The sequence below is a fragment of the Crocodylus siamensis genome, chromosome 11 (assembly GCF_052110815.1).
Source record: "Crocodylus siamensis isolate JL-2025a chromosome 11, ASM5211081v1, whole genome shotgun sequence".
Taxonomy (NCBI): domain Eukaryota; kingdom Metazoa; phylum Chordata; order Crocodylia; family Crocodylidae; genus Crocodylus; species Crocodylus siamensis.
In genome coordinates this window covers 32,364,895-32,391,308 of record NC_143405.1, presented here as the reverse complement: position 1 = coordinate 32,391,308, position 26,414 = coordinate 32,364,895, and the positions used below count along the sequence as shown (strand labels likewise).

General features: G+C 44.6%; 1 protein-coding gene across 6 annotated transcripts in view; it reads right to left on the bottom strand.

Moving 5' to 3' along the window:
* ATP2B2 (ATPase plasma membrane Ca2+ transporting 2) overlaps nucleotides 1–26,414 on the bottom strand; it is a 1,084,469-nt gene that overhangs the window by 194,372 nt on the left and 863,683 nt on the right. For all 6 annotated transcript variants that reach the window (XM_090021539.1, XM_090021533.1, XM_090021535.1 and 3 more), the window contains 2 exons: nucleotides 18,762–18,976; nucleotides 13,941–14,183 (listed from right to left, as the gene is read on the bottom strand). In XM_090021539.1, coding sequence (XP_089877665.1) covers nucleotides 13,941–14,183; nucleotides 18,762–18,976 — 458 coding nt within the window. The remainder of the gene's footprint in view (nucleotides 1–13,940; nucleotides 14,184–18,761; nucleotides 18,977–26,414) is intronic.

Here is a 26,414-nt window from a genome sequence, read left to right as displayed (position 1 = left end):
CCTCCCTTACCCCTACCCAGGACAATCTGCTGCACACTGAAGCTCACGTGTAGAGGCATGCAATGGGTCACAAAACAGTGGCATAAATTTGTGCCATTGTTATTTATACCTCTACAAATGCATGTCCCTGTATGTGGAGACCCTACCATTGAATCCATTGCTACTGCTAATAAGGAAGGATTTGGTTGAGGTGCTTTGGTTGGGCTGAATACAAGCTGGCATCAGCTGCGTGCCACACAAGTTCCACCTCATTGTCATAGATGCCTCGGAAGGGGCACATAGCTGCTGGTGATGGCACCAGCACAACCAGCAAGCTCATTTCCAAATGCAGGAAGGTGACAGGCTACTTCCAATGGGCAAGTTTCTGAGGGACAAACAGAAGGTCAGCCAGGAGATGGCCTTGCTCAGAGAGATTGGGATCAGTGTGGCCCCCTGAACAGAGTTGAGTGGGCTACCATTTCCCAGGTCTTGGTGGTCCTCAAGTCCTTCCTTGAGACCACCGAGACCCTCAGTGCTGGCGATGCCCTCCTTAGCCAGGTAATCACCATAGTGAGGGAACTTCAGGGCCAAATGGAGTTTCCAGGGGATCACTGTTCCTGATTGGGGCAAGCCACTGTTACCAGACATCCAGGCACTGGTGAGGCTGCTGAAAGTGGGCATTAGGAAATGGTTTGATCCTTTGCGGTCCAGTATGGTCCACATGCTGGCTATCATGTGTGACCTGAGGGTGAAAGGCAGTTTATGCAGCAGCCAAACCCTGAACCAGTGGACAGAGGGGAACCTGCCCTCCCCACAACCTGTCCCTCACCCCCTGATTCCTCCATTTCCATTTTCAGTGACTGGCTTTCTTGCCTGCATTGCATGCCAGCCTTTGGCTTCTTCACTATTCCTTCCATCCAGGAACAGCACACATACAGACCAGTGGAGGTGCTTCCTCATCCTGACAAAGGGTTTTTGAACCCAAAAGGATGTTAAGATATATTTCTCTAACTATTCAAGTTTTTTTTAAATAATAGACATATAAACATAAAAACCCAATGTAACCCATCACACACCACAAGTAACACATCATTTATATACCCAAAACAACATCTCTATTTCTACCATTCAATTCTCTTACAAAAATTCTCAGTTCATTAACCATAAGTCATTTAACACCATTGGAAAATCAAGGAAAACCCCTCTCCATAAAATCAAAACACAACCGTTCATTGTCCTGGCTTTCTCTAACTAGTCACTTGGTCTACTAAAAGATACCAGATTGACCCACAGGACCTTGTATGCCAGTGCCATGGCCTTATACCAACACCTCTAGCATCTGACCAGAAGATTGCAGGGCCCTGGGCACATCTAAGCCCCAGGGCTGGGGCTGGCAGGGAGAATTCTCTAGCAGCTGCTAGAGAAGAAGCTCCTGCAGAAAAAGAAGGAAAGCCTCTAATATGTGAAAGTTTGGCTACCTGAGATGTTGCTGGTGCTACTATGCTGCTTACTAAATTATTACCTGTTGTCATTTCAAGTGGTAGACCAGACTGAGACAGTAGGGGAGGAGGAGACACCACTGGGGCACACTACTGTGTTGTGTAGAGGCCGCAGTGCCAGTGAGGGTACACCTTAACTCACACACAGTCACACAGTGAGAGCACGCCTTAACACACACACACACACACACACACACAGAGTCACACAGTGAGGGTGCAGCTTAACACACACACTGGAAAAGAAGCTCCTGCAGGAGAGGAAAGAAAGGGTCTGTCATAATCTGGCTCCCAAGATGCTGCTGGTGCTACTGTGCTAGTACTCACTAAGTTATTTTATTACCTATTGTCATTTAAAGTGGTGGGCTGGGCTGAGGGTATATAGGAGGAGAAGGCCTCATTGGTGCACACTACTGTGTTACATAGAGGCCCCAGCACCAGTGAGGGTGTGCCATACCACAAACACAAAGTCAAACACATCACAAGCTTTGCTTGTCAGCAGCCTGAGGTGCAGTTTCCAGGAAACCCCTGCATCTATATCCTTGAAACATTTCAGGCATCATGGCCTCATCAGTGGCTACCACAAGTGACATGTTTTGCTTTCAAGAATTTGAAGGTGCAGTTTCCCAGAAACTCCTGTACCTATCTCTTTGAAACATGGCAGACTTCATAGCCCCAGAAGGGGTTACCATCCCTGCAAGTTTCATCTAAATCAGGCACAAAATGGCAAAGTTATAGGCAGCTTTGTGCTTCCCCATTATACCCTATGGGTGAAACGTCAAAACAGCAAAACTGTTTGGACAAAACCAAATGGAACAGTGGTTTTGAAATGAAATGAAACTTGAAATGAAACACTGTTCCATTGAAATATTGAAATGGAAGTCAAAACAGAACGGTGCTGTTTCACACGGCCCTACTAAATATCACTATATAATAGCTAAAGAGGAGCTCCACATAATAATGTCCATTAAACTCATATTACCAAAACATAGACACCATCTGAACTGGTACTTTAGAATGCCTTTTTAAGAAGGGTAAGAAGTTCAATAAAAGTTTGTAGCTACTAGTTTGAGCAACTTCAAATGTGTGGAATCTTTATTTCCACTTGTTCTATACAAAAGCCCCAAAATACATGTTTTCAGAATAAGAGATATTTTACAGTCCCCATCCATTATTTAACACTGTAATGCATGAACTATTATTTACTTCATTCTGGAAAAACATATCTCAGAGTTATCTGAAACAACATTTATCCTGAGCAAAAGACTTTTGAGAGAACAGCTTCATACCAGCAGCTTAAGAGCTGCATTAACATGGTTTTGAAGTGAACTGAATGCCAATTTAACTCATCACATAACCCTGTCCTTGAAAATATTACAAAGGACTAGATTTAATTGTATTATTGTTCTGGTGCAATAATGTGTGTCTACTTTCTCAGGGAAATGCAAATCTTTTACCCAAGCAGTGACATTACCTTTCCTTTTTTTTTTTTTTTTCTTTTGAATTAATGGCCCTTTAATCAAAAGATAATGCAAGAGTGAACTCATCATCATTTCTCATTCAGCAGCATATTTTGACTAATTTTCTAGTCTAATACATAATCACTCTCAATGTAAGTTCCCACAAAATACAACTTGTAGCATACAGAAATCTGTATAATTATTAAAATGAATAAAAGTCCATTTTGTGACATATTATTAATATGCTCTTTGAGTTTCAGTTGATATTCACAATTTCATTGAAATATGCATACAGAATTTATGTCTAAGTATACATATAACTAGCGGTTAGAAAAATAACCTTGGATACATAGAAACATTAAAAAAATGTTTGCATTTTATACAAGACTTATTTATGATCTAGTCTTAATGAGGTTTGTGAAACTAAGACCTCATTGTGTTATGCTTTACTTATTATAACTATTCTCTTTGACAACACTGTCTTCAAGTTCATTAAAAAATGGAGTCAAGTAATGAAGATAATACAACTATGATATTATCTGGGGTTTGTGCTGCAATGGTCGTGATCATGGTGTTAGTATAAGGCTGATTACATACTCACAACTAACATTACACAAACAAACACAAACATTGGCTTGACAGAAATTCTGGAGCGGAGGTGTTTTCCCTAGCATTTCAGGCATTTATCAGTTTTACAGAAACACAGTTTGGTTAAGGAGAACTGAAGAACAGATGATGCTTCAGCCTTTCCAGTGGAAACATACAATCCACTTCAACTAGGTGTTGGAGATGAAACCTAGCTAGGAGTCACATTGAAGAAAATAAAAGTCTGAATTATTCTTGACCAGAAATTACATTGTATCAATACTGAGAATGTTCTCCTAAGGGAAGTGGAAACACTTGGTGACAACATTTTGCTGGCCTGTTACCCATTATTGTCATCCCAATACTATATTCTGAGAAGCTGAACTTGTACAGAAATGCTTCTTTAACACATGTTAATCAAAGTTATTTAAAATGAACAAGAGATAAAGCAAAATAAAACATAATGAACTGAGGTTTCTCCCTGTTTTTGGTCTGTTAGAAAGACTTGACTTAATGGCAAATTTAGTTCTATTTCCCACACACACTTCTTCCACACTGCACTCTCTTCCACACTGGCCTTCATTAGCAGATAAAAGGGCTCCTATACACATGCAGAGAGGCTGTTCCAATGCATTATAACTATAGCGCATCAGAGCAGATTCAATTAATTGAGACAGCTAGAGCATGGTAATTACCACACTCCAGCATCCCATGTATCAGCATCCTGGCACTGAAAAATGGCAGCAGGGCATTTTAAACTAAAGCTTCTTTGATGAGCTTTATTTCAAAGATCCATTTTTCAGCACAAGGATGTTGATACACATGATGCTCTGGATGCTTTAATTAGCGTGGCTCCTGGAGCTGTGCTAATAAAGCTCCTCCCCCCACCTTCTGAAGAATGTCTGTTAATGCCCATTAATTCCTGCTAAAATTTGGAAATCCACTGTGCTATCCTTTAAAGCCCTTCCTGAAAATGTACTTCTACAATGAGAGCTACAAATTGCTACTCTTCATGCAAATGCTTGCCATTGAAACAATACATGCAAATACCCTCATTCTTCCTATTCCCTTTTTCCCGCCATTCATGTTTGTCTGTGCACTCAGTTTATTGTCACTTGACTTAATGGCTCATTGTCCTTCACACTAGTGGCGTCAATGATCGTTTCTCTTCTTTAATGCTGTTATGTTCCACTAATCAAACTAACCTTTCTTAGGGCTATTGTGTTATTTTCTAGGTGCTCCTGGTCTCTCTCCTCCTGTTTCACAGCTTCTTTAACTCTTTTCAGAATCACAGATCCACCATGGAGACCAATCTTCAGGATCAGTTAGGGTTTTGGCTTTAGGTAAGTAGGAAAAGGAAGGTGACTCAGCTGAAGATTTGGCTGTGTATGTGTTCTATGCAGCCATAACTCTGGAAAAATCTTTTTTCTTCATTTTGCCTTTCAAAATCAAGGAGTGTGTTACATGCTGGGGCATGTTGTGTGTGAGAAAGTATGGTATTTCCTACTCAGTGAGCACATCTATAGGAAATGCTACACCACGGTAGTGATGAGTTATGGTGACATAGCTTGTTGCTATGGCAACTTAGTATCAGAGGGCACTAACCATGATGTCACTGCTATGTTGTTGCAGGAATGAGTTATGTCGCTGTAAGTTGTTGCTACAGCAAGGTAGCATCTAAAAATAACCATGTGCCACTAAGACTGCACAGTACTGGTGGGTACTACACAGTCATTTACTACATGATAAAGTAAGTACTAAATGACTGTGCAGTACCAAATGTGCTGTCAGGGGCACGTGTAAATGCATCCAGTATATCATGACTTTCATTCTCAAAGCTTTGGTTTATACTAGGGCTGTGCAAAATTTCACTGCCCATTTTGTTTTGACGCTGTTTCGAGGTGTTTGCTATAGAAACAGCAAAGTCAAAATGGAACAGGAAGGCTCAAAACAGGGTCATAACAAAACAGGGTAGGTCAAGTTTCAGTCGGGAAGCTGGGCTATGGGCTTACCTTCAGTGGCTTGGCTTGCTTCCCTGCAGGGAAAGAGAAGGTATAGTAAGGGGAGGAAGGGGGAAGGAATACTCTCATTGTTGACATATGTAGCTGGCCAATGACTGTCACCCTTCCCTGAGGTCCCTTGCAACCCTGGTGGTCTGGGGGAGGGACAGAAAAACTGCATAAAAGGCAGCATTTTTTGAACTGCCCCTGCCTTCTGCCTTAGGTGACTTACTGAGCTGTCTGTTCTAGCAGATCACTGTCAGACCAGTAGGGCTAGCAGCACTGATTTTCTAAAGGATTCCCTGCTTGTTACGCTGGCAAGAGGGATTTCAGAATACCTTTTTCTTGTAGGCGCTTCTTTTTATTATTATATTCATTGATTTATTCATTTGAATTTTATAATTACATTGCATAGGGTTACTATAGAATTTACTCTATATAGGAATATACTATATATATTTGTTTTTATACATTCATTCTTTGCACCACAGCAATGCTACTGAATTCATATACACAGACAGATATATTTGTATCATGTTCATAAATCCCTTCACTGCATCAGACCTAGCTTGAAGTTTATATACACAGATATATTTCCATCCCATTCATATCACTGCACCAGACCTAGCTTGGAGTTTATATACACAGACAGATATATTTCTATCGTGTTCATACATCTCTTCACTGCCTCAGACATACAGTTTTGACTTTATATAGGGACACAAATACTTCTATATATTTCTTCAAAAGGAAAACATGAAACACCTCATGAAGCATGGTGGAAAGGCATGTGGCCACAATGGCCAGCCTTCAGGGAGGTGTGGAAGAGGGGGTAGAGGGAGAGCTGTAAGTTCCCTACCCTGCCCCCTGCCACCAAATTGAGATGCAGCCTCTTTCCTCCAGCTAAAAGGGATGAGGCTGCTACAAGCAGCAAGAAGAGGGGAGTAGTACCACTGCCACTGCCTGTGCCTGAGACTGCATCCCCTCCATGCTCAGCATCCATAAACCCCACAACCCCCAGCATAATGACAACCACAGCAGCAGTACCAGCACCAGCACAGCAGCCTACTCCACCCCTATGTCACTTCCCATGCTGAGCCTTCCAGTGCCAGAAGAGCTGGCACTGGATCTGGATCTCAGTGCCTTAGCAAGGGAAATTCTGGGGAAGGAGGGAAATCAGCTGAATTTCTGCTCGGCACCTCCTCTCGCTGTGCCTCTGCCTGCTGAGGAGGGGGAAAGTGCAGCAGCATCCACAGATGCACCTGCACCCAGTTGTGAGTGGATAGTGTGGTCTGGGATCATACTGAGCTGGCAGATGATCCCACATATGCTATCTTTCTGCACTGCCAAGCCAAAACCAGCCAGGATAAGGGAATAAAACAGATGAGCACCATGGGGATGCTGATGCATCTCCACAGGCACCACCCCCTTTCGCTTGCTCCTCCTCAGCCTGGCACCTGCTGGAGTGTGCCCAGAGGAAAGGCCTGCGCTTGCTCCAAAGTCCCTGTCCCCCCAAAGCAGAGGCAGGCCACCCTGGAACAGTGGAGGAAAGGCAGACAGACAGTGGGGTGCTTTGCAAAGGTGAGCGAGTTCACCCAGAGAATTGGGGAGATACTTGCTGTCAATGGCCAGCCATTCTCCCTAGTTGAGTGGCCAGGGTTCAGGTGGTTCATGGTGCTTGTGGTCCCATCATACCAAGTGCCCACATGCACCACCTTCAGTAGGATGGTGGTGTCATCCCTGTATGAAGCATGGACAGAGTACTTGAGGGAGGAGCTGTGCAAGGCAGGTCTGCAGGAGGCCTTACACTTCACCTCGGATATCTGCAGCAGGTGGGGTGGAGACCATGCCTACCTCTCCCTTACAGGGTACTGGCATGACCAGTCAGGCCATCGGTGGGTTCTCCTTCAAGCTGAGATGATGGATGAGTCCCATACAGAAGAAGAGATGATGGTGGCCATGAACTGCTTGGTGCAGGGGTGGCTCACTGGGCAGGGAGAGCTCACCTGCGGATTCACGGGCACCAACTATGGGGCCAATATTGTCAAGGCAATCCATGATGCCAACTTTGTTGGCATCTGCTGTTTGGCACACAAGTTGCACCTTGTTGTCAGGGACACCTTGGAGGGGGACAGGGCTTCCAGTGGCAACGCTGCCACTACCAGCAAGCTCATTTCAAAATGCAGTAAGGTGGCAGGCTACTTCCACCAGAGCATCAAAGGGGCAAACATGCTGCGGGGTAAACAAAAAGAGCTGAACATCCCACAGCACAAAATCATGCAGGATGTGGAGACCTGGTGGTACTCCACATACCTGATGATCGAGAGGCTGGTGGGGCAACAGAAGGCCATCCATGAAATGGCTTTGCTCGGGGAGATTGGGATCAGTGGCCCACTGAACAGTGCTGAGTGGGATACCATCTCCCAGATCTTGGTGGTCACCAAGCCCTTCCTTGAGGCCACCAAGAGCCTCAGCACTGCTGATGCCCTCAGCCCAGTGATCACTGTAGTGAGGGAACTTCAGAGCCAAATGGAGTACTTCCAGGGGATCAATGTTCCTGGCTAGGGCAGGCCGCTGTCACCAGACATGCAGGCACTGGTGAGGCAGCTGAAGAAGGACATCAGGAAATGATTGATCCCTTGTGGTCCAGTACAGTCCATGTGCTGGCCACCACGTGTGACCCAAGGGTGGAAGGCACCGTATGTGGCAGCCAAACATTGAATCAGTGGATGGAAGTCCTGGTAAAGAAAGTCAGGGAGGCAGAATGGTGGAGGCAGGGGCACATGGAACAGGGGGTTCCACTGTCCCATGCTAGCATGCAATTCACCAGCCAGTCTCCTCCTCCACCGCAGGCACTGCCAGTGTGTGCCAAAGGCATGGCTTCCATGGTGGGGTCCAGAGGCACCAGGCCCCACCATCAGGCAGGTAGCACAGAGGCCTTGGTGGTTTCCTATTGCCCTGATGATGTGGAGCCACTGCTGTGTGACCCCTTGCTTTACTGGGAAAGCCAGAGTCAGATGTGGCTGGATCGAGCCATGGTTGCCCAGGAACAGCTTTCCTGTCCACCAGTGTTCCAAGAGAGAGGGTGGTCGCCATTTCTGGGTATGTAGTGACACCCCACCACAACTGCTGGGATTCTCGTTTGCTGAAGCAGCTGGTGTTCCTCAAGGTGAACCTCCTGCTGATGGGGTTTCCCAATCTCCAGGTGTACATGGAGTGAATGCTACTCTCCTCATTCCATCAACACCTATTTCCTTTTTTCATTTTTTAAAAACCATTTAATGCCCCAGTCTCAGAGTTGTAGGCAGCACTCACTGCATCACCAGCCAGCAGGGAAAGAACCTGGCCCTGATGAGGTCCCGTGCCAGGATGAACTTAGAGGTATGACCTGGGGCTAAAGGGAAGGAGGAGGCTCAGGTCCTGGGCATGATCACTAAAAGTGAACTCTGCCAGGGCCTGGGAGGTCTGGGGCAACTGCTGGAAGGGCGACAGCCCCACGAAATTCCAGAACCGAGGATCCCCCTGGTGAAACGCAGGTAGGAGGTGCCATAACCTCCAGCTACCACACACACACACACACAGTTCTGGCTGGGGAAAGCCCAGACCCATCACATCTTTGACAGACCTGAGGCTTTCTGAGTGAGCTCAGCGGAGCTGCCTGGGATACCAGCTTTTGTCAGGCTGAGGAAGCCCCTCAGTTGGTGTGTGTGTGTGCTGTTCCTGGGTGGAGGGAATAGTAAATAAACCAGAGGCTGGCATGCAATGCAGGCAAGAAAGCCAGTCAGTGAAAATGGAAATGGAGGCATGAGGGGGTGAGGGACAGGCCGGAGGGGGTGGGAGGTGGGGAGGCAGAGGAAGGGGGATGTAACACCGCAGGAAGAAGTGGAGAGGTACCTGGGGAGTCATCTGTCTGACAGGTTGTAATGTGTCAGAATACCAGTGTCTATATTGAGTCCATGAGTTTCTGTACCTAGAAGGTTGATGAAGTGAAGTTCATAGGCTCATCTGTGAAAAGTGGTTCATAAATTCTCTTTGAGGATGAGGTCTGAGAGATTGGAGGCAGGTAGTTTTCTGTTGTCATCTTTGATATATTTTTGGTGCATGCTTATTCTGGTGTGCAGTTGTTGCTTGGTGTTCATTCAGTGTGTTTTGGGCTATAGGAAGTTGGCTTCTGGTGATGAGGTTAACAAGGTTCAGTGCTTGTTTGAATCCTCAGGTACCTCTACACTTATACCTGTGCTGCTACATCCCCCTTCCTCAGCCTGACAAAGGGTTTTCAGCCCAAAACTTGATAAGATATATTTCTGTAACTATTCTGTTGGTCCACTAAAAGATACCAGATTAGGTGGACCCAAAGGAAAGGACCTTCTCTTGCAGTGCCATGTCCTTAGACCAACAGCCCTAGCACCTGACCAGAAGGATGCAGGGCCCTGGGCACATCTAAGCCCCAGGGCTGGGACTGGCAAGCAAAGTCCTCTGGCAGCTGCTAGAGAAGAACCTCGTGCAGGAGAGGAAAGAAAGGCTCTGTCACAGTTTGGCTGCCTGAGATGCTGACAGTGCTATTGTGCTAGTGCTCACTATGTTATTTTATTACCTACTGTCATTTAAAGTGGTGAGCTGGGATGAGGCTGTACAGGAAGAGGAGACATCATTGGGGTACCGAGGATCCCTCTGGTGAAAGGAAGGTAGGAGGCACCATAACCTCCAGCTCACAGCTCAATGGCTGCCTATCTTGCTGAGGACATGGATCCACTGATGTGCTACCTCTTGGCCTACTGGGCAAGCCACAACCAGATGTAGCCAGATCTGTCCACCGACCAGTGTGCCGAGTGACAGGATGTTCAGCATCGCTGGGGATGTAAGTAACACCCCCCACACCTGCTTGGATGCTGGTTTGGTGGAACAGCTGGTGTTCCTGAAGGGGAGCCTCCCGCTTCTGGGATTCCCCAGTCTCCAGGTGCTGATGGACTGAATGCTACTCTCCTCACTCTTTCCACACCAATTTCCTTTTTTAATTTTTTTAAAAATCAGGTAATGCCCCACTGTCAGCTGGAGAAGGCACTAACTGCATCACCAGCCAGCAGAAGAAGAACTTGTCCCTGCTGAGCTCGTTCCCTGCCAGGACAAACTTGGAGGTATGGGATGGGGCTGTGGGGAAGGAGGAGGCCCCAGGTCCTAAACATGACCACTAAAACTAGACCCTGCTAGGGTAGAGAGGCCTGGTGGGACTGCTGGCAGTGTGGGAGCCCCATAAATGCCAAGACCAACCATCTCCTGGTGAAAGGTGGGTAGGAGGTGCCATAACCTTCAGCTAACACATACACACACACAGTCCTAGCTGGGGAAAGCCCAGACCTGTCACGTCTTTGACAGGCTGGTTGCAGTGCAGTTGTGAGGCTCCTGGTGTGCTCAACTTAGCTGCCTGGGATGCCAGCTTTCAGGTTGAAAACCCTTTGTCAGGCTGAGGAAGTACCTGCAGTTGGTGTGTTTCCTTGTTCTGGATGGAAGGAATACTAAAGAAGCCAGAGGCGAGCCTGGCATGCTATGCAGGCAAGAAAGCCAGTCAGTGAAAATGGAAATGGAGGCATCAGGGGTGAGGGACGGGCTGTGGTGGGGGGGGGGGGAAGGGGGATGTAGCAGTGCAGGTAAAAGTGCAGAGGTACCTGGGAAGTCAGATGTCCAGCAGGTTGCAATGTGTCAGAATTCCACTGTCTAATCTACAGTGAGTCCATGAGTATCTGTACGTAGGAGACCGGCTGTGAAAAGTGGTTTGTAATTTGTAATCTCTCTTAGGATCAGGCCTGAAAGACTGGAGGCATAGTATTTTTTTGGTGAGGAATGTGCCCCCATGGGTCATTGGGTTTTGTTATCTTTGCTAGATTCTGGTGTGCAGTTGGTGGGGGTACTGGAGATAGTTGGCAGATTTTGTGTTTTGAGCTGTTGGAAGTTGGCTTCAGTTCTGGTGATGAGGTTAGGTGTTTGTTTGAATGTACAAACCACTTTTCAGAGCTGGGCCTATGAACTGCACTTCATCAGCCTCCTAGGCAGCAGGTACAGAAATGCATGGACTCAATATAGACAGTGAAATTTTGGCAGAAATGACAAAGTTATAGCCTGTTTTGACCTTCCCCATGATATCCTACGGGTGAAACGCCAATACGGGCTTGAAACACGAAACTGTTTCAACGGAACGATATGGAACAGCCATTTCGATTCAAAACAAAAGTTGAAACAGAACGCTGTTCCATCGAACTGTTGAAACACTGGTCAAAATGGAATGCTTCTGTTTTGCACAGTCCTATTATATAGAATCTGAAATGACCTCTTGAAACAACCATAAATCTTTATCGTTTGTCTGTCAATTACTAGATTTGCAGAAGGATAGCAGTACAAGATCAGAAAATGCACATATGAAAGCTATGTGTATACTCAACACGATAACTGGCTTTGATTCTACTGTTTCTCAAGAGCACCAATAACCTAATGCCATGTGCACAAAAGTTAAAATATGCAAAATAAAGAGGTCCCTGAAAATATAAAAGCCCAAACTATGAGAGGGTTGATTACCTGCAGCTCTCATAGTTTAACGAGTACACAATCCTTTTCAAAATATAACCTAGCATTAGGAAAGAAGAAAAATCTCTCAGCTCGGGCAAATTTATTTATTTAATTAATTATTTTAGATTTATAAAGGTCATTGCCTTTAAAATATGTGCACTGAATTGTGACACAGCAAGATTTACATTAAATCTCAGGTATAATTACGAAGTTTTGCACTCCGAGCAAAACCCTGCTAGAGACCTGGGGGCTGGGGAGGCTGTCTGGCTGCCCCAGTTGTTGATGCTATTGCTGTGGTGTGATGTCCCTGCACCCAGTTGCTGCTGCTACACTAGTGATATAGGGCTGCTGCTAGGCCTGTGCAAAGCGGCTAGTATTCATAGATTTCATACATTTAATAGATATTTGGGCTGGAAGGGACCCCGGAGGATTGAGTCCAACCCCCCACCCTAGGGGCAAGAAGTCAGCAGGGATCATAGGATCCCAGCAAGATAAGCAGCCAAATGTCTTTTGAAGGCGGTCAAAGTGGGTGCTTGAACCACCTCAGGTAGCAGTCAGTTCCAGACCTTGGGGGCTCAGACAGTGAAGAAGTTCTTTCTTATGTCCAGCCTGAACCAGTCACCGTGAAGTTTGTGACCATTTGATCTTGTCATCCCATCGGGGGCTCTGGTGAACAGTCATTCCCCCAGATCCTGATGAACACCCCTGATAAACTTACAGGTGGCCACCAGATCACCCCTGAGCCTGCGCTTTTCCAGGCTGAATAGCCCTATTGCTCTCAGCCTCTCATCATAAGGTCTGTTTTCCTGACCTCTGATCATGCACGTGGCTCTCCCCTGCACCTTCTCAAGCTTCACCACATCCTTTTTGAATTGTGGAGCCCAAAACTGGATGCAATACTCCAGCTGCAGCCTCACCGAGGCCAAGTACAGCGGGAGAATGACGTCCCGGGATCTGCTTGAGAAGCATCTATTCACTTGGGATTCAACCGATTTAGGGGAAATGTATTCGATTCAGTGATTCAAATTACTGTCCTGAATTGATTCAGCCTAATCTGATTCAGAGATTTGGCTGCTACCAAATCTCAGAATCTTTGAATCACCCAGGCCTATCTCCCGCCCACTCTCCCAGCCCTGACAGTGGCTGCCCCACCTGCCGTGGCTCCTGGCTCTTTGAAAAAAAACATTCCCAACTCACTGACAATCCCCACTGCCCCTCAATGCCCCATGCTGCATGAGGGGCTCCACGTAAGCTCCCTGCCCTGCTGTCCCAACCCCCCGCCATGGCACCTACCGAAACTTGCTGGATCTCTTTTTTTCTATGGTGGGTTAAGTGAACCTGAATACCACTCCACTAAAATTAAAGTGAATATAGGCTATTAATCTAATTGATCTAATCAATCTAATTCCTTTTATTCATGAATTAAGGTTCCAATCCTGCAAAGTCTGAGGTGGATAAGTAATTTGACCCTTAGCAGTCTTATTTAAGACAGTGAAAGTTAGATATGTGAGCAAATATGAATATTTGCATATTAAATAATACTGATCCAACAACAGCATGGGGTTCAAGGTACAATATAGCAGTTTGAGACCAGAGATGGATGTATTTCTCTCTCAAATATTCAACCATATATTTTTTCTAATGTATAAAGCCATAATCGTCAAAATATACATTAAAGCATTTCCATTCTTTAACAGTTCACAGACACACAAAACTGTGTGCAACTACTACCCATGTTTAAGGACTTCAATCCTATTTAATAGTTCATGATTAATAGCATGACACTAATGTATTAGCTATGCTTCAAATGCATGAACCTTATTATGCCATTTTTCATTTGATTATCAGTAAAGTCTACTTACCAGAATTTTTGTTGTATAAGCACTGTTGACCGCAATGGCATTAACCAGCAATTCTAGGGTTTTTGCTGGTATAGCTTCTGGGTCAGGGATCTCTTTGTGGTGGACATCACCAACATAAGCTTGTACAACTGTCATCCTATTGGTTGTTAGTGTGCCTGTTTTGTCAGAGCAGATGGCTGTAGCATTACCCATAGTCTCACATGCATCCAAGTGGCGTACCAGATTGTTATCCTTCATCATTTTCTGATGGAAAACAGGATAAAAAAATCTTCAAAATTTGCTTTTACAGACTTTAAATACCTTTAACAGTAGCAAAAATAAACACAGGCTGGATTATTAAAATGGTGTTCTTGTTTAACACAGGGTTGGGACCAAGTAGTAACCATCTCTTGAAATGCTTGCCAATTTAATCTTCAATGAGTGGATGTAGTTATCTCAATATTCATAGCGTATCTCATCTAAGAAATTTCTGCAACATCAGTTTAACATGTTTTTACTTATCAGCTTATCTATTCAAATTATTTACCTATCCAAAGTATATGCTAGTAAATAGGGTTTTTTTCAACATTTATCACTGTAACAAATGAAAAGGATACATTTGAATTTTTCATAGTTTTTTATATAGATATCTGTTTTCTATCAGCAAAGAGCTCTAAAGGTTCAGATTTATTTAGTAGTAACTAAGTCTGAAAATGAACTTCTTACTAGGTACAAATCAGCAAAGATAAAAGTATAAAAAGAGATGTTTAAAAAGCTACAGCAAGTGCCAGAAAATTTGAGAACTATTAATTTATAAACTTTTAAATACTTATTTTAATATTGAACCAAAACTTCCTTACTCTGACAAGTAATGTATTCCAAGAAGCTAGCTATACTCAACTGACTTAGATTCTGTTGTAGTTTCTCAGATCCCATTATTATTCATCCCATGAATATAGGTGATCTTATAGAAAAAAATAAAACTAACCAGTTGAGCCATGCATCTTGCAAAAATCTGTTACCATGAATAACTGAATCTTTTTCTCTGTTGCATTAGCATCACTATGCAACAGATTATTAAACCTGTACTTATAGAGCAGTATGTTACTCTAACTGAAGGTCCACGGAAGTCAGTGAAATTTATATGGCATAAGATGGTAAGCAACTGGGCATCACAATCTGGCCTTGCAGGTAGAAATTAAATATATATATTTTAATGCAACTGATTCAGAACACGGTTTGCCATATTTAATGGTCAGAACAAGGAAATAAGAATGTGAATATCTTCTTTCCCTTTCAAATTTAGGTGCAACTTTGGTGTGTGACTATGTGTAAATCATTTCAAATGTTCATGCTTTCTCTCTGCACCTCAGTTTTTCTTTACATACAACAAGAAAATAAAATGTTTTATTTTAATTATTTTTAATAATAAATTTATTTTGTTAATTGGCAGATGAATGCACACATAACAAATAGATGTGTAATGTAATCTCAGGACACGCTTCTGAGACTTATCCACAACTCCAGGTTTTAGAATTTAAATTTTAAAGCCCTTAACATTTCTGATAGAATAATTTATATTAGCTTTAGATAATATGGGCACTTTTACAAGTATTCCAGGGGTTGGGGGGAGCAGGGAGTCTAGAACTGCACTAATTAACGCTCCACAGTGTCTCATGTACCAATGTCCCTGTGCTTCTAAATGGTAGGGGGGGGCACTTGAACTCAAGCTCATTCAACAAACTTTAGTTCAAGTGCCCCCACCACCATTTTTTCAGCGTGGGGACATTGATACACAAGACACAGGAGGCTTCTGGAGCACAGTAATTACCACACTCCAGTAGACTCAGTTAATTGAGTATGTGCCAACGCGCTATAATTACAGCACATTGGAGCAGCCGCCGCACTCATGTACACGCACCCTCTAACAGCATTTAATAAAATGCATGAAAAAAACTTATAGAAACTGCCTTCCTCAATATAGAGAGTTTTAAAGAAAACAAATCCTTCTCAAAGCTATATTTTTTTACAAGGAAGTTTTAAGTTACTGGTAGCCAAGTTTGGGGTCAGGAAGGAATTATATTTACTAGGTCAGATTAGCACAGGCTGGGGGTGTGCAAGGTCAATTGTCTTTTGCAGTAACATGGGGCATTCTCCTTACATCTTCTAAGCAAAACTGTAACAAGGCACTTACGGTTCCTGTTATTTTAAGGAAAAAAAGATTGCAGAGAGCATAATCAGCAATCAAGTGAGACACCTGACTAAAAGGGGTCTGGACTTAGGGTGTATATAAGCCCAGGGCCTGAGGTGGGCAGGAAGTCTGGCCCTGAAGGCTGATGTACGAAGGGCTACAGAGCAGTCTACAAAGAAACTCTTAATGGATGCCAAGAATGCCTATGGGTAATACACCCTTAGGCCAGCAGTTTAGGGTGGAATTAAGGGGAGGTGGAGATCCAAATAGGCCAGTACGGCTTGGGAGTAGGGCTTGGGAGTAGGGCCAGAGGTCTGGGAGTAAGGCTAGCCTGGGAACAAGGCAGAGGAAAGATAGACAGAGATCTAGGAGTAAGACCCAGAGTCTGGGAGCAGGCCAGAGACAAGGGGCTAGAGAGCTCTGGGACCAGAGAGGGGCCAAGATGAATGAGGCTAGAGAGACTAGGGCCCATAGTGGGGCTGAAATGGATGGGGATAGGGAGCCTAGAGCCTAGAGTCAGGCTGAGGAGGCTGGGGAGCCCAGGGCCCAGGGTGGGAATGAGAAAGTAAGGTAGATTGGGGCCAAGGGTCCACTGGATGAATGATACTTGATTGATTGGTAACAACTGCAAGGCTTGGGCATGGCTAAAAGGGGAGAATGCTTAAAAGTCAGGGTAAAAAAAGGGCTCAGATGCCACCAGAAGATATCACAGCCACCCCTGGCAGCAGCTTTTGTTACAATAACGAACTACCTCCCTCTTGCTGCAGTGGAGTGTTCCTCTGTACCTGAAGGTTCGCAATAGTTGTATTGGAGCTTCTTTCAGTTGATGAATGACTGTGAATTCAGGGTAATGCATTTGAGGTCTGACTAGGCCCCTTCCAGTATATTCCTAAAATAATTAGATGCTCTAATATCCTCTTAATACATCTTGCCCAAAGAATATCAGAGAGCCTACTTTAAGTATGGGCAGGATTTTATTTTACTTTACATGCCCAAATGACAGTTACCCATCCATGTAATCATCATTTTTGGCCTTTACATACAGTTTGTGATCCTACCAGTAACATAATGATGGGTGGGCCTGGGGGAGGAGAGGGAAGGGGAGGGGAGGGTGCTGGAATGGGAATAGGAGGCACCTCACCACCCTCCCCATTTCCCCGCCTTCACCTTCCCTTGCGCTTTGCACCTTCCCTGCAGAGAGACAACGGTCACATGTGCTGCATGAGCAACAGCCAGACATTCGCTGCTCCTGGGGAGACATTACTTCCTTTTTGTCACAGGAAACAGGTGTATTTTTGACTGCTCAACATGGATATGACCAGCAAAAAGGAGATAACATCTCCGTCCTCCCTCCTTCCTCCCTGTTCAGCAGCAGCAAACCTCCAGCCTCTACTGCTGCAGCCTGTGCCACTGATACTTTTCTGCTTTCCCTGATGCCAGAGACAGAGTCACTGCAAGGAAGCTACATGATGCAGAGGAGGTGAAAATACAGTCTGGGATACAGTACAAGCCAGTTTTGAATCTGGATCCTACTCCACGTGGTAAGCAGTCACACAGCCACTGAGCATGTACAGTAGGCTATGCCAGACAAGTATGGGGCTCAGTACAGACATACCTGAGCATACATCCTGAAGTTCAGACCCCATGTCCCATTGGGAGCAACAGTCCATGGTAAGACCCAGGACTGTTTCCTTCACAGATCAACAGTTATTTCACTGAGCCATGCACCCTCAAGCTTGATTTTTTTTTGCTCAGTCCCCTATATATCCCTACCTTAGATGGTCAGGGAGCCATCTTCAAAAGGAGGCCTTGGAAGGGGTCTGGCTAATACCCATCCTGTACCCTGTACTGAAATGTGGAGAGAGATAGGTTCAAATCCTCTCTAGATGAAAAGCCTAGAATTCGAGTCCCCTACTTCCTGGATGAGTGCCACAGTCACTTAGTTATTAAGCTAAAATATGAGCGGTCTCCCCTACTTCTAAATCCTCCTGGGCCTCAATCTTTTGCAATTTCATGGCTTATGCTCATCCAGGGCAGGTGTTTAGTTTCTTGTTTCCTGGTTCCTGCCTATTTGTTCCTAGTGTCCTGGTCTCTGGGTCCTCTGCTTGTGACCCCCAGTAGTGACTGTGATCTAGATCTTTGGCTCCTGTTCCTGGCCCCACTCCCAGCCCAAGCTGACTGCCTACATTTTTGATCCCTTACAGACCTCAGTCTCCTGAACCACCGGCTCCTGATCCTTTGGGTTGTAAACCCTAATGCCTATGTCTTGGTCACGCCCCTGAAAAAAAGAGCCAAAAATGGCAGTTACGCAACTGGGTAGTGCCCGTTTGGGCACAAAAAGTAGAATAGAGGTTTATTTTAAATGTCTTAATTGCTTGTTTAGTATTCTTCTCTGAAGTACAATTTTTGGAATGTATGGCAGTAAACTTATTTTGCTGGCATTTTGCTTAGAAGAACTTTCAATAATGAAGTAGTGCCAAGCTTTTAAAGCAGCTTCACTAACAGCAGAGATGCTGATTATATTGACTAATATGACACAACTTTCTTCCATACAGTAATATTAAAGACTGTGTTACTAGCAAATTAATTCATCATAAGAGAATTGATAGATATGATATTTTTCCCCATTTATTGTTTAAACTGTTGCTCACCTTGACAGAATAAGCGAGAGAAATAGTGACAGCAAGTGGAAGTCCTTCAGGAACAGCCACCACAAGCACAGTGACACCAATGATGAAGAACTTAACAAAATACTGTACATAGACAGGAGTGCACTCAGGCAACCACTGCTTCTTGTTGATCACGAAGGTCTCAATAGCAAAGTACAGTACCAAAATGATTACAGTTATGGCAGACATCACCAAACCTGTAAATATAAAAAAATGACTTACAAGGCAAAATATTAAGAAATAAAATCATATTCAGCTTGAAACTCATATTTAATCTGATATGAACCTACCCTTAAGTCAAATGACAAAATTCAGCATCAGTGTTGAATGCTGTAAATAGACTATAGCATAAGCATAGTCTATATCATACGCATAGTCTATAAGTAGGAGGAGTATACACAGAATCATAGAATTGCTATCGTCTATAAGCAGTTTATAAATAAAGTATATATATAACATAACTATAGCATAAGGATAGTACTAGTTATAAGTAGCATCAGTGTTAAATGTTATAAGTAGACTATATTACCTCAGTTGTTTCTGGGATTTCTATTAATATGAGAGAACTGAACATTACACACTTGTAGGTTATCTCACATCTATTTTTTTTAATAACTCTACTCTCAGTGTCTTATTGTGCAGACTTTGAAATTAAGCGTTTCTTTTTCCAGTTTCACCCTTATCTCTACTGTTATAACAACGTGAAATCACCAAATATTATTGTTGTTATTACCTCTTAGATATATATACTAAGCTGTATTTTCACATGCTTTTGTTTATATAAAAGCATATTTTCATAGACTTTAAGAACATATCCATTTACATGTATTAGAAATTAATATACTATATTTAAGTTTATTTGAATACAGTGGCTGGGCAAGATTACCAATGTAAAGATGCATTTGCCTCCAAGACATGTATTTATTTTTGATATGGAGAATGATGAATTTTTATTCTTAAAAATTCTGAAGTATCAGTGTTTCCAAAGTAGTGTTTTACAGCCAACTAGTAAGCATTTTTCAGTGATTTATAACACTGGAGAAACCTAACATTATATCAACACTGGGAAATCCTTTTTACCTTACTCCAAATAACTACATTCACACTGTCTTTCCAATTTATATGCTACACTTTAGAGTCACTATTTTATATGTGTAACAACAAAAGATACACTTTGGTAATTTTGAATTGTTGTAATTCTTATAAATTAAATACCACTTAAGACTTTATTGGGGTAAAGCTGGGAGTCTGTTGTGGACCCTGGTAATGGGAGACCTCTTAATCTCATTATAATGAGGAGATTGAGTGTGAGAAAAAAAGGGAAGCTGTCCCCTTAAGGCCAAATTGTGCTGGCCAGAAGGGTGAATCCCTGGGGCCTAATTTTAGGGACAGCTGGGCAAATAGGCACTGGCAGTGCCAGAACGAGAATATCCTTGGCAGCAGAGCTATAGTTATAAACTGCTTGTGAGCCGATTTGGCCCAAGGGACTGCAGGGCATGGGCCTGGGCAAGATGGCCCTGTAGATTACTTGTACAGATTAGAGGCTGATGAGCCCAAAGTGCTGACTGCAGGGGCAGGGTGATAAACCTGAAAGACCTGTGAATGATGGAGCAAGGTTTGATAAGGCCAGACATTGCAAGGGCCTAAGGCCATGTGTAGACGAAAGGAGGGGCATCTGTGCAAGACACTTTAAAGTAGACTAAATGCTTTTGCACCACTTTGGTGTTTGCACATGTAGGCTGCATATTATGCAGTAATTTCAGCCACTGTAGCACATTCGGTGGTGTAATGCACTCAAAGTCCCAAGCTTGACCAGGAGTTCACCCGGGAACGACTGAGGCCGCTTGCTCCAGGACCTTGGTTGTCATGGGTGACTTCAATTACCCGGACATCTTGTGGGAAGATCACTCAGCTAAATCTGAGCGGGCACAAAGCTCTCTCTCTCGTGCGTGGATGACCTCTACCTGACTCAAGAAGTCTATGGGCCAATGAGAGGCAAAGCGCTGCTTGACCTCGTATTGGCTATGGGGGACGACCTAATCGGTGACCTAGTGATTGATGGGAAGTTGGGTAATAGCGACCACGAGCTGATCACCTTCACCATCCGCCGTAAAGATGGCAAGTCAGTCAGCAACACAGAAGTTCTTGACTTCAGAAAAGCCGACTTTGACAAGCTCAAGAGGCTAGTCGGTCAGGCCCTCAGGGACCATGACCCCAGGGAGATGGGAGTTCAAGAAGAGTGGTTGCTTCTTAAGGAAGCGATCCTCAGTGCACAAGCTAAATCTATTCCAACACGGAGGAAAGGCAGCAAGAAGGCACAGCAGCCCTCCTGGCTCTCCAGGGACCTAGCGGACCTCCTGTGGCTAAAAAGGAAAGCCTACAAAGGATGGAGGACGGGATTCACCTCCAAGGAGGATTACTCCGTGCTGGTCCGGTCCTGCAGGGACCAAACCAGGAAAGCCAAGGCTGCAACTGAACTCCAACTAGCTTCAGGCATCAAGCACAACAAAAAGTCCTTTTTCAGATATGTGGGGAGCCAGAGGAAAAGCAAGGGCAATGTTGGACCCCTTCTAAACCAGACGGGGCAACTGACAACTGACGCCCAGGAAAAAGCCAACCTATTAAATAGGTACTTTGCGTCAGTCTTTCATCAGTCACATGGGATGCCCATGCCTGCTATGGGACAGGGAAATCTGGGTGAGGAGGATCCCCTACCCTCCATCAATGCTGACCTCATGAAGGAACACCTTGAGAAGCTGGATACCTTCAAGTCAGCCGGCCCTGACAATTTGCACCCCAGGGTACTCAAGGAGCTGGCGAGCGTCATAGCCCAGCCCCTGGCACGGATCTTTGAAAACTCCTGGCACTCTGGTGTAGTGCCCGAAGACTGGAAGAAGGCCAATGTGGTGCTGATCTTCAAGAAAGGGAGGAGAGTGGATCCGGCTAACTACAGGCCCATTAGCCTGACTTCTATCCTGGGGAAGATCTTAGAAAAGTTTATTAAGGAGGCCATCCTTGAGGGACTGGCCCAGGCTAACATTCTAAGGGACAGCCAGCACGGGTTTGTTGCGGGTAGGTCTTGTTTGACCAATCTCATTTCCTTCTATGACCACGTGACCTATCACCTGGACAAGGGAGAAGAGATTGATGTCATATATCTTGACTTCAAAAAAGCTTTTGATCTGGTATTCCATGATCACCTCTTGGCCCAGTTGTGGCCTTGGCTCCACCACGATCCGCTGGCTGGGAAATTGGCTTTGTGGTTGGACCCAGAGGGTTGTGATTGATGGCAGTCACTCATCATGGTGCCCTGTGACCAGTGGGGTCCCTCAAGGCTCTGTCTTGGGACCCATACTGTTCAACATCTTCATTAACGATGTGGACACTGGAGTCAGGAGTGGACTGGCCAAGTTCGCCGATGACACCAAACTTTGGGGCAAAGCAACCATGCCAGAAGATAGGCGGGTGATCCAGGCTGACCTGGACAAGCTCAGCAAATGGGCAGACGAGAACCTCATGGTGTTTAACACCGATAAATGCAAGGTTCTCCACCTTGGGAGGAAAAACCTGCAGCATCCTTATAGGCTTGGCAGTGCTACGTTGGTTAGCACTACAGAAGAAAAAGACTTGGGGGTCATCATTGACCACAAGATGAACATGAGCCTGCAATGCGATGCTGGGGCTAGTAAAGCGACCAAAATGCTGGCGTGCATCCATAGATGCTTCTCGAGCAAATCCCAGGACGTTGTTCTCCCCTTGTACTCGGCCTTGGTGAGGCCGCAGCTGGAGTACTGCGTCCAGTTTTGGGCTCCACAATTCAAAAAGGATGTGGAGAAGCTTGAGAGAGTCCAGAGGAGAGCCACGCGCATGATCAGAGGTCAGGAAAACAGATCTTACGATGACAGGCTGAGAGCCATGGGACTCTTTAGCCTGGAAAAGCACAGGCTCAGGGGTGATCTGATGGCCACCTATAAGTTTATCAGGGGTGACCACCAGGATCTGGGGGAACGGCTGTTCACCAGAGCGCCCCAAGGGATGACGAGGTCGAACGGTCACAAACTCCTGCAAGACCGTTTCAGGCTGGACATAAGGAAGAATTTCTTTACTGTCCAAGGCCCCAAGGTCTGGAACAGTCTGCCAGCGGAGGTGGTTCAAGCACCTACATTGAACACCTTCAAGAGTAAATTGGATGCTTATCTTGCTGGGATCCTATGACGCCAGCTGACTTCATGCCCTTTGGGCAGGGGGCTGGACTGGATGATCTACCGAGGTCCCTTCCAGCCCTGATGTCTATGAAATCTATGAAATGACTTCGGGGCCTAGCAAACTAAAACTCTTCTGAGGAGTTTTAGTTTGCTGCCCTGCCACCACAAAGTTAAGAACCAGGCCCTGTGAAGCTCAGGGGCTCTGCAGAAAGCCCACGCAGGCAGCCTGGGAAGGCAGGCTCCGCCCGAGGGGAAAAAAAAAGTGGTGAGCCTGATCCTTCCCACCCCCACCCTTGGAACCTGTCTGCCTGCCTGAGATGCGCAGGGGCCCAGTGCTTCTCTCTGTGGCTGTGGTGCCTCTCGAGATGGCACAAGCCGAGGAGGCAGGCGGGTGCCAGCTGGGGGTGGGGGTACCACTGCCACAGAGGGAAGCACAAGCCCCTCTCCCCAGCCTAGGGACCACTCTGCCCACTGGCAGCTTGCCCTCCCTTCCCTGCTGCCAGAGAGGCAGGTAAGTTTGTGTGTGTACACGACATGGGGGTTTAAAGGGCCCTAAATTGAAGCGGTGTTTTTAAAAACCCACTTCATCTGCACATGCCTGAAAGTGAGGGCAGCCCTACAATGTGAAGAGTGAAAGAGAGAGACCTAAGGTTTCTCTCTGACTGAACTTCAGGCCTACTCCCTAACAACTGAGAATGCCAAAGGTGCAGAGGCTGTATAGATCTAGGCTGTGAGACTGTCAGACAGACAGGTGAGGGCCAAGTGCCTGGAGGTATCAGACAACACTGGAATTTTCTGGACCTACTACAACAACACCCCAGAATCAGATTTGCATATGGGCAGACCCCTCTATGATGCTATTACATTATAAAGATATTCAGCAACTGTGTCATTGTGGGAGAGTTTAAACTTCTTATATTAGAGAAAAAATGGTATACCTAATATATTCCTGGATGTGAACCATGACAGATTTCTTCACTGAATGGTAATGGAAAGAAAGAGTATACAAAATCCCATCAGAGAAGATTTGAAAGATCAAGATTTGAAACATTGTAAATTGAACAGAAGGATAAATAGAAAGAAACCTATAATTATGGCATTTTATTTTAGAAGGGAGAACTTAGAAAAATTAAGGAAATTATTCAATTGAGTTGACTGAAGAACTCAAAGACTTTAATATTTTGAAGTGAAAGGTGCAAAAGCTATCTGGGACTTGCTTCCCAAGCAAGGTGAAAAAATACAGATGTAAATGGACAAATAACCACTTCAAAAAGACTATCAAGCATAAGCAAAGAGCCTATTAGGAATTTTTAAAGAGCTTAATCAGCAAAGAAAGCTACATTTAGCATTCAAGAAGTACTAGAATACAGTGAGAATTGCCTAAAGTCAAGGTAAATCAGACCTTACAAAAGAAATTATAACAAATAGCTCACTGCTTGTGAGCCGATGTGGCTCATGGACTGCCAGACAGGGAGGGGGAGTGGCAAGGAGGTTCTTCAGGCAAATGCATAAGTGAAAACAAAGAAAAGAGGGATGTAATTAGGGAGGACCAGCCCAGACATAAGCCTGATTTAGATGGGGGTCAGCAGCATCCAGCCCTGCCCTGCACCCCTGCTCTTCAGTGCCTGGCTTTCCCTACCACCCAGCACACTCCCCAGCACTTGCCACTCCCCACGTTCTCTGGTGCTTGTCACCTCCCCTCCCCCTCTCTATTACTTGAAAGCATCCCTGCCCAGATCACCAAAATGATTAGTCAGGCCTCCAGAGTTGGGCCTTTATGCAATGAGGATGAAAGAGATTAACAATCAGCTCTGCATGGCACAAAACCTCAACAAATACCTGTTTTTAATAAGGATGATGATGTTGAAAATGTGGGCAAAACTATGGGAGTGAGGGTATGAAATAGAGGTTGCTATCCAAGGCAATTTCTGAACTATTCAAGTCAGGGAATCTAGATCATATCCACTGAAGAGTTCGCAAAGAATGGGGACAAGATACTGCTGGCCTAAGAGGAAGAATTCTTAGTAAATCGATAAACCTTGGAGAGGTACCATGTAATTGGAAAATAGCAAACATAGTACCTATTTTTAAAAGGGAAAAAATGGTTACCTGGGCAGGTACAAAACTCATTAATCAAATCTTTATACTATGCAAGTCTATATAATAAATTTTGAAGGAAACTATAATTAAACTGCAGAAAAATGGGATAAAGTGAAACATGTGTTTAATATGTAGATTATGCTAGATTAACATCATATCTTTCTTTGAAGAAACAATTGACCTTCTAACAAAGGGAATAACATACAGCTAACCTATCTGTTTTTTATTAGAGGATTGATACAGTACCATGGGAAATTATTAGGTATGCTAGGAAAGATGGGGAACAGTACAAGAATTACCCAGTGAATACAGAACAGGATAAGGGGAGATATCAACATGTTACATTGAAATAGAAACTATGAGACCGAAGGGAGAGGACTATAGTAGATATCCTTAAGGATTAGTTTTAGGATCAGTCTTTTTTTAGTATTTTTATTAATGACCTTGGCACAAAAAATGAGAATGTGCTAATTTAATTTGCTGATGTACTGATTTAATTTGCAATATAAGGAGGCATCACTAATACAGAGAATAGCAACATCAGACAGAAATAAGTGGATGGCCTTGAATAGTAGGGTAAAAGACATAGGATGCAATTTCATGACATTTATTTTGTCCTAACAACAGGACATAGTTCTAGTAATAGTTGATCACAAATGTGACTATGAACCAACAAAAGAAAAATGAAAATGTGATCCTAAAGTGGGTCATATTTTCAAAAGGCAATGAACATTACCTATCATTTGAAAGCTAAATGCTAAACCCAACCCAAGATAGTTTTTGGCTGATTTATTTTTGAAATATTTATTGAGCTCTACCCAAGTAAGTAGAACATTTGTGGGAACCAGGGGACCCCGTGGAGAATAATCCCCAAGCACCAGAGAAAAGCACAGTGGCCTGGTAAGGGCTGGAGGCATTCCCTACTTACCTGTAGGGACATCGGTGGTGCCAGTGGAACAGCAGCAGCAGCAGACGCAGCAGTAGCCATGTTTTAGAAGCGTCTGCTCACTGTGTATAGGCGGGTGTGCCGAGACATCCAGTATAACCAGATGCCTGGTGCCAGCCCAGGAAAAGGAAGGCGCAGCATAGACACAATGCCACGTAGGGGCAGAGCAGGGGCTGCTCCAGGAGCAGAACGCAAAGCTGTTCCCTCCGATTCTGGAGAGGGAAGTGGCCTGAAGACTGAGTGCTTGAAGGAGCACTCAGCATCTAGTACCCAGGCTGGGACTCCTTTATGGCAACTAAAATGGCAGGGATCTTACCACTGGGAGCGAAAAGGCACGAACAGTTCCTTAATGAGACCCTAACTAGGTCCTTTGGAGAAGCAGGG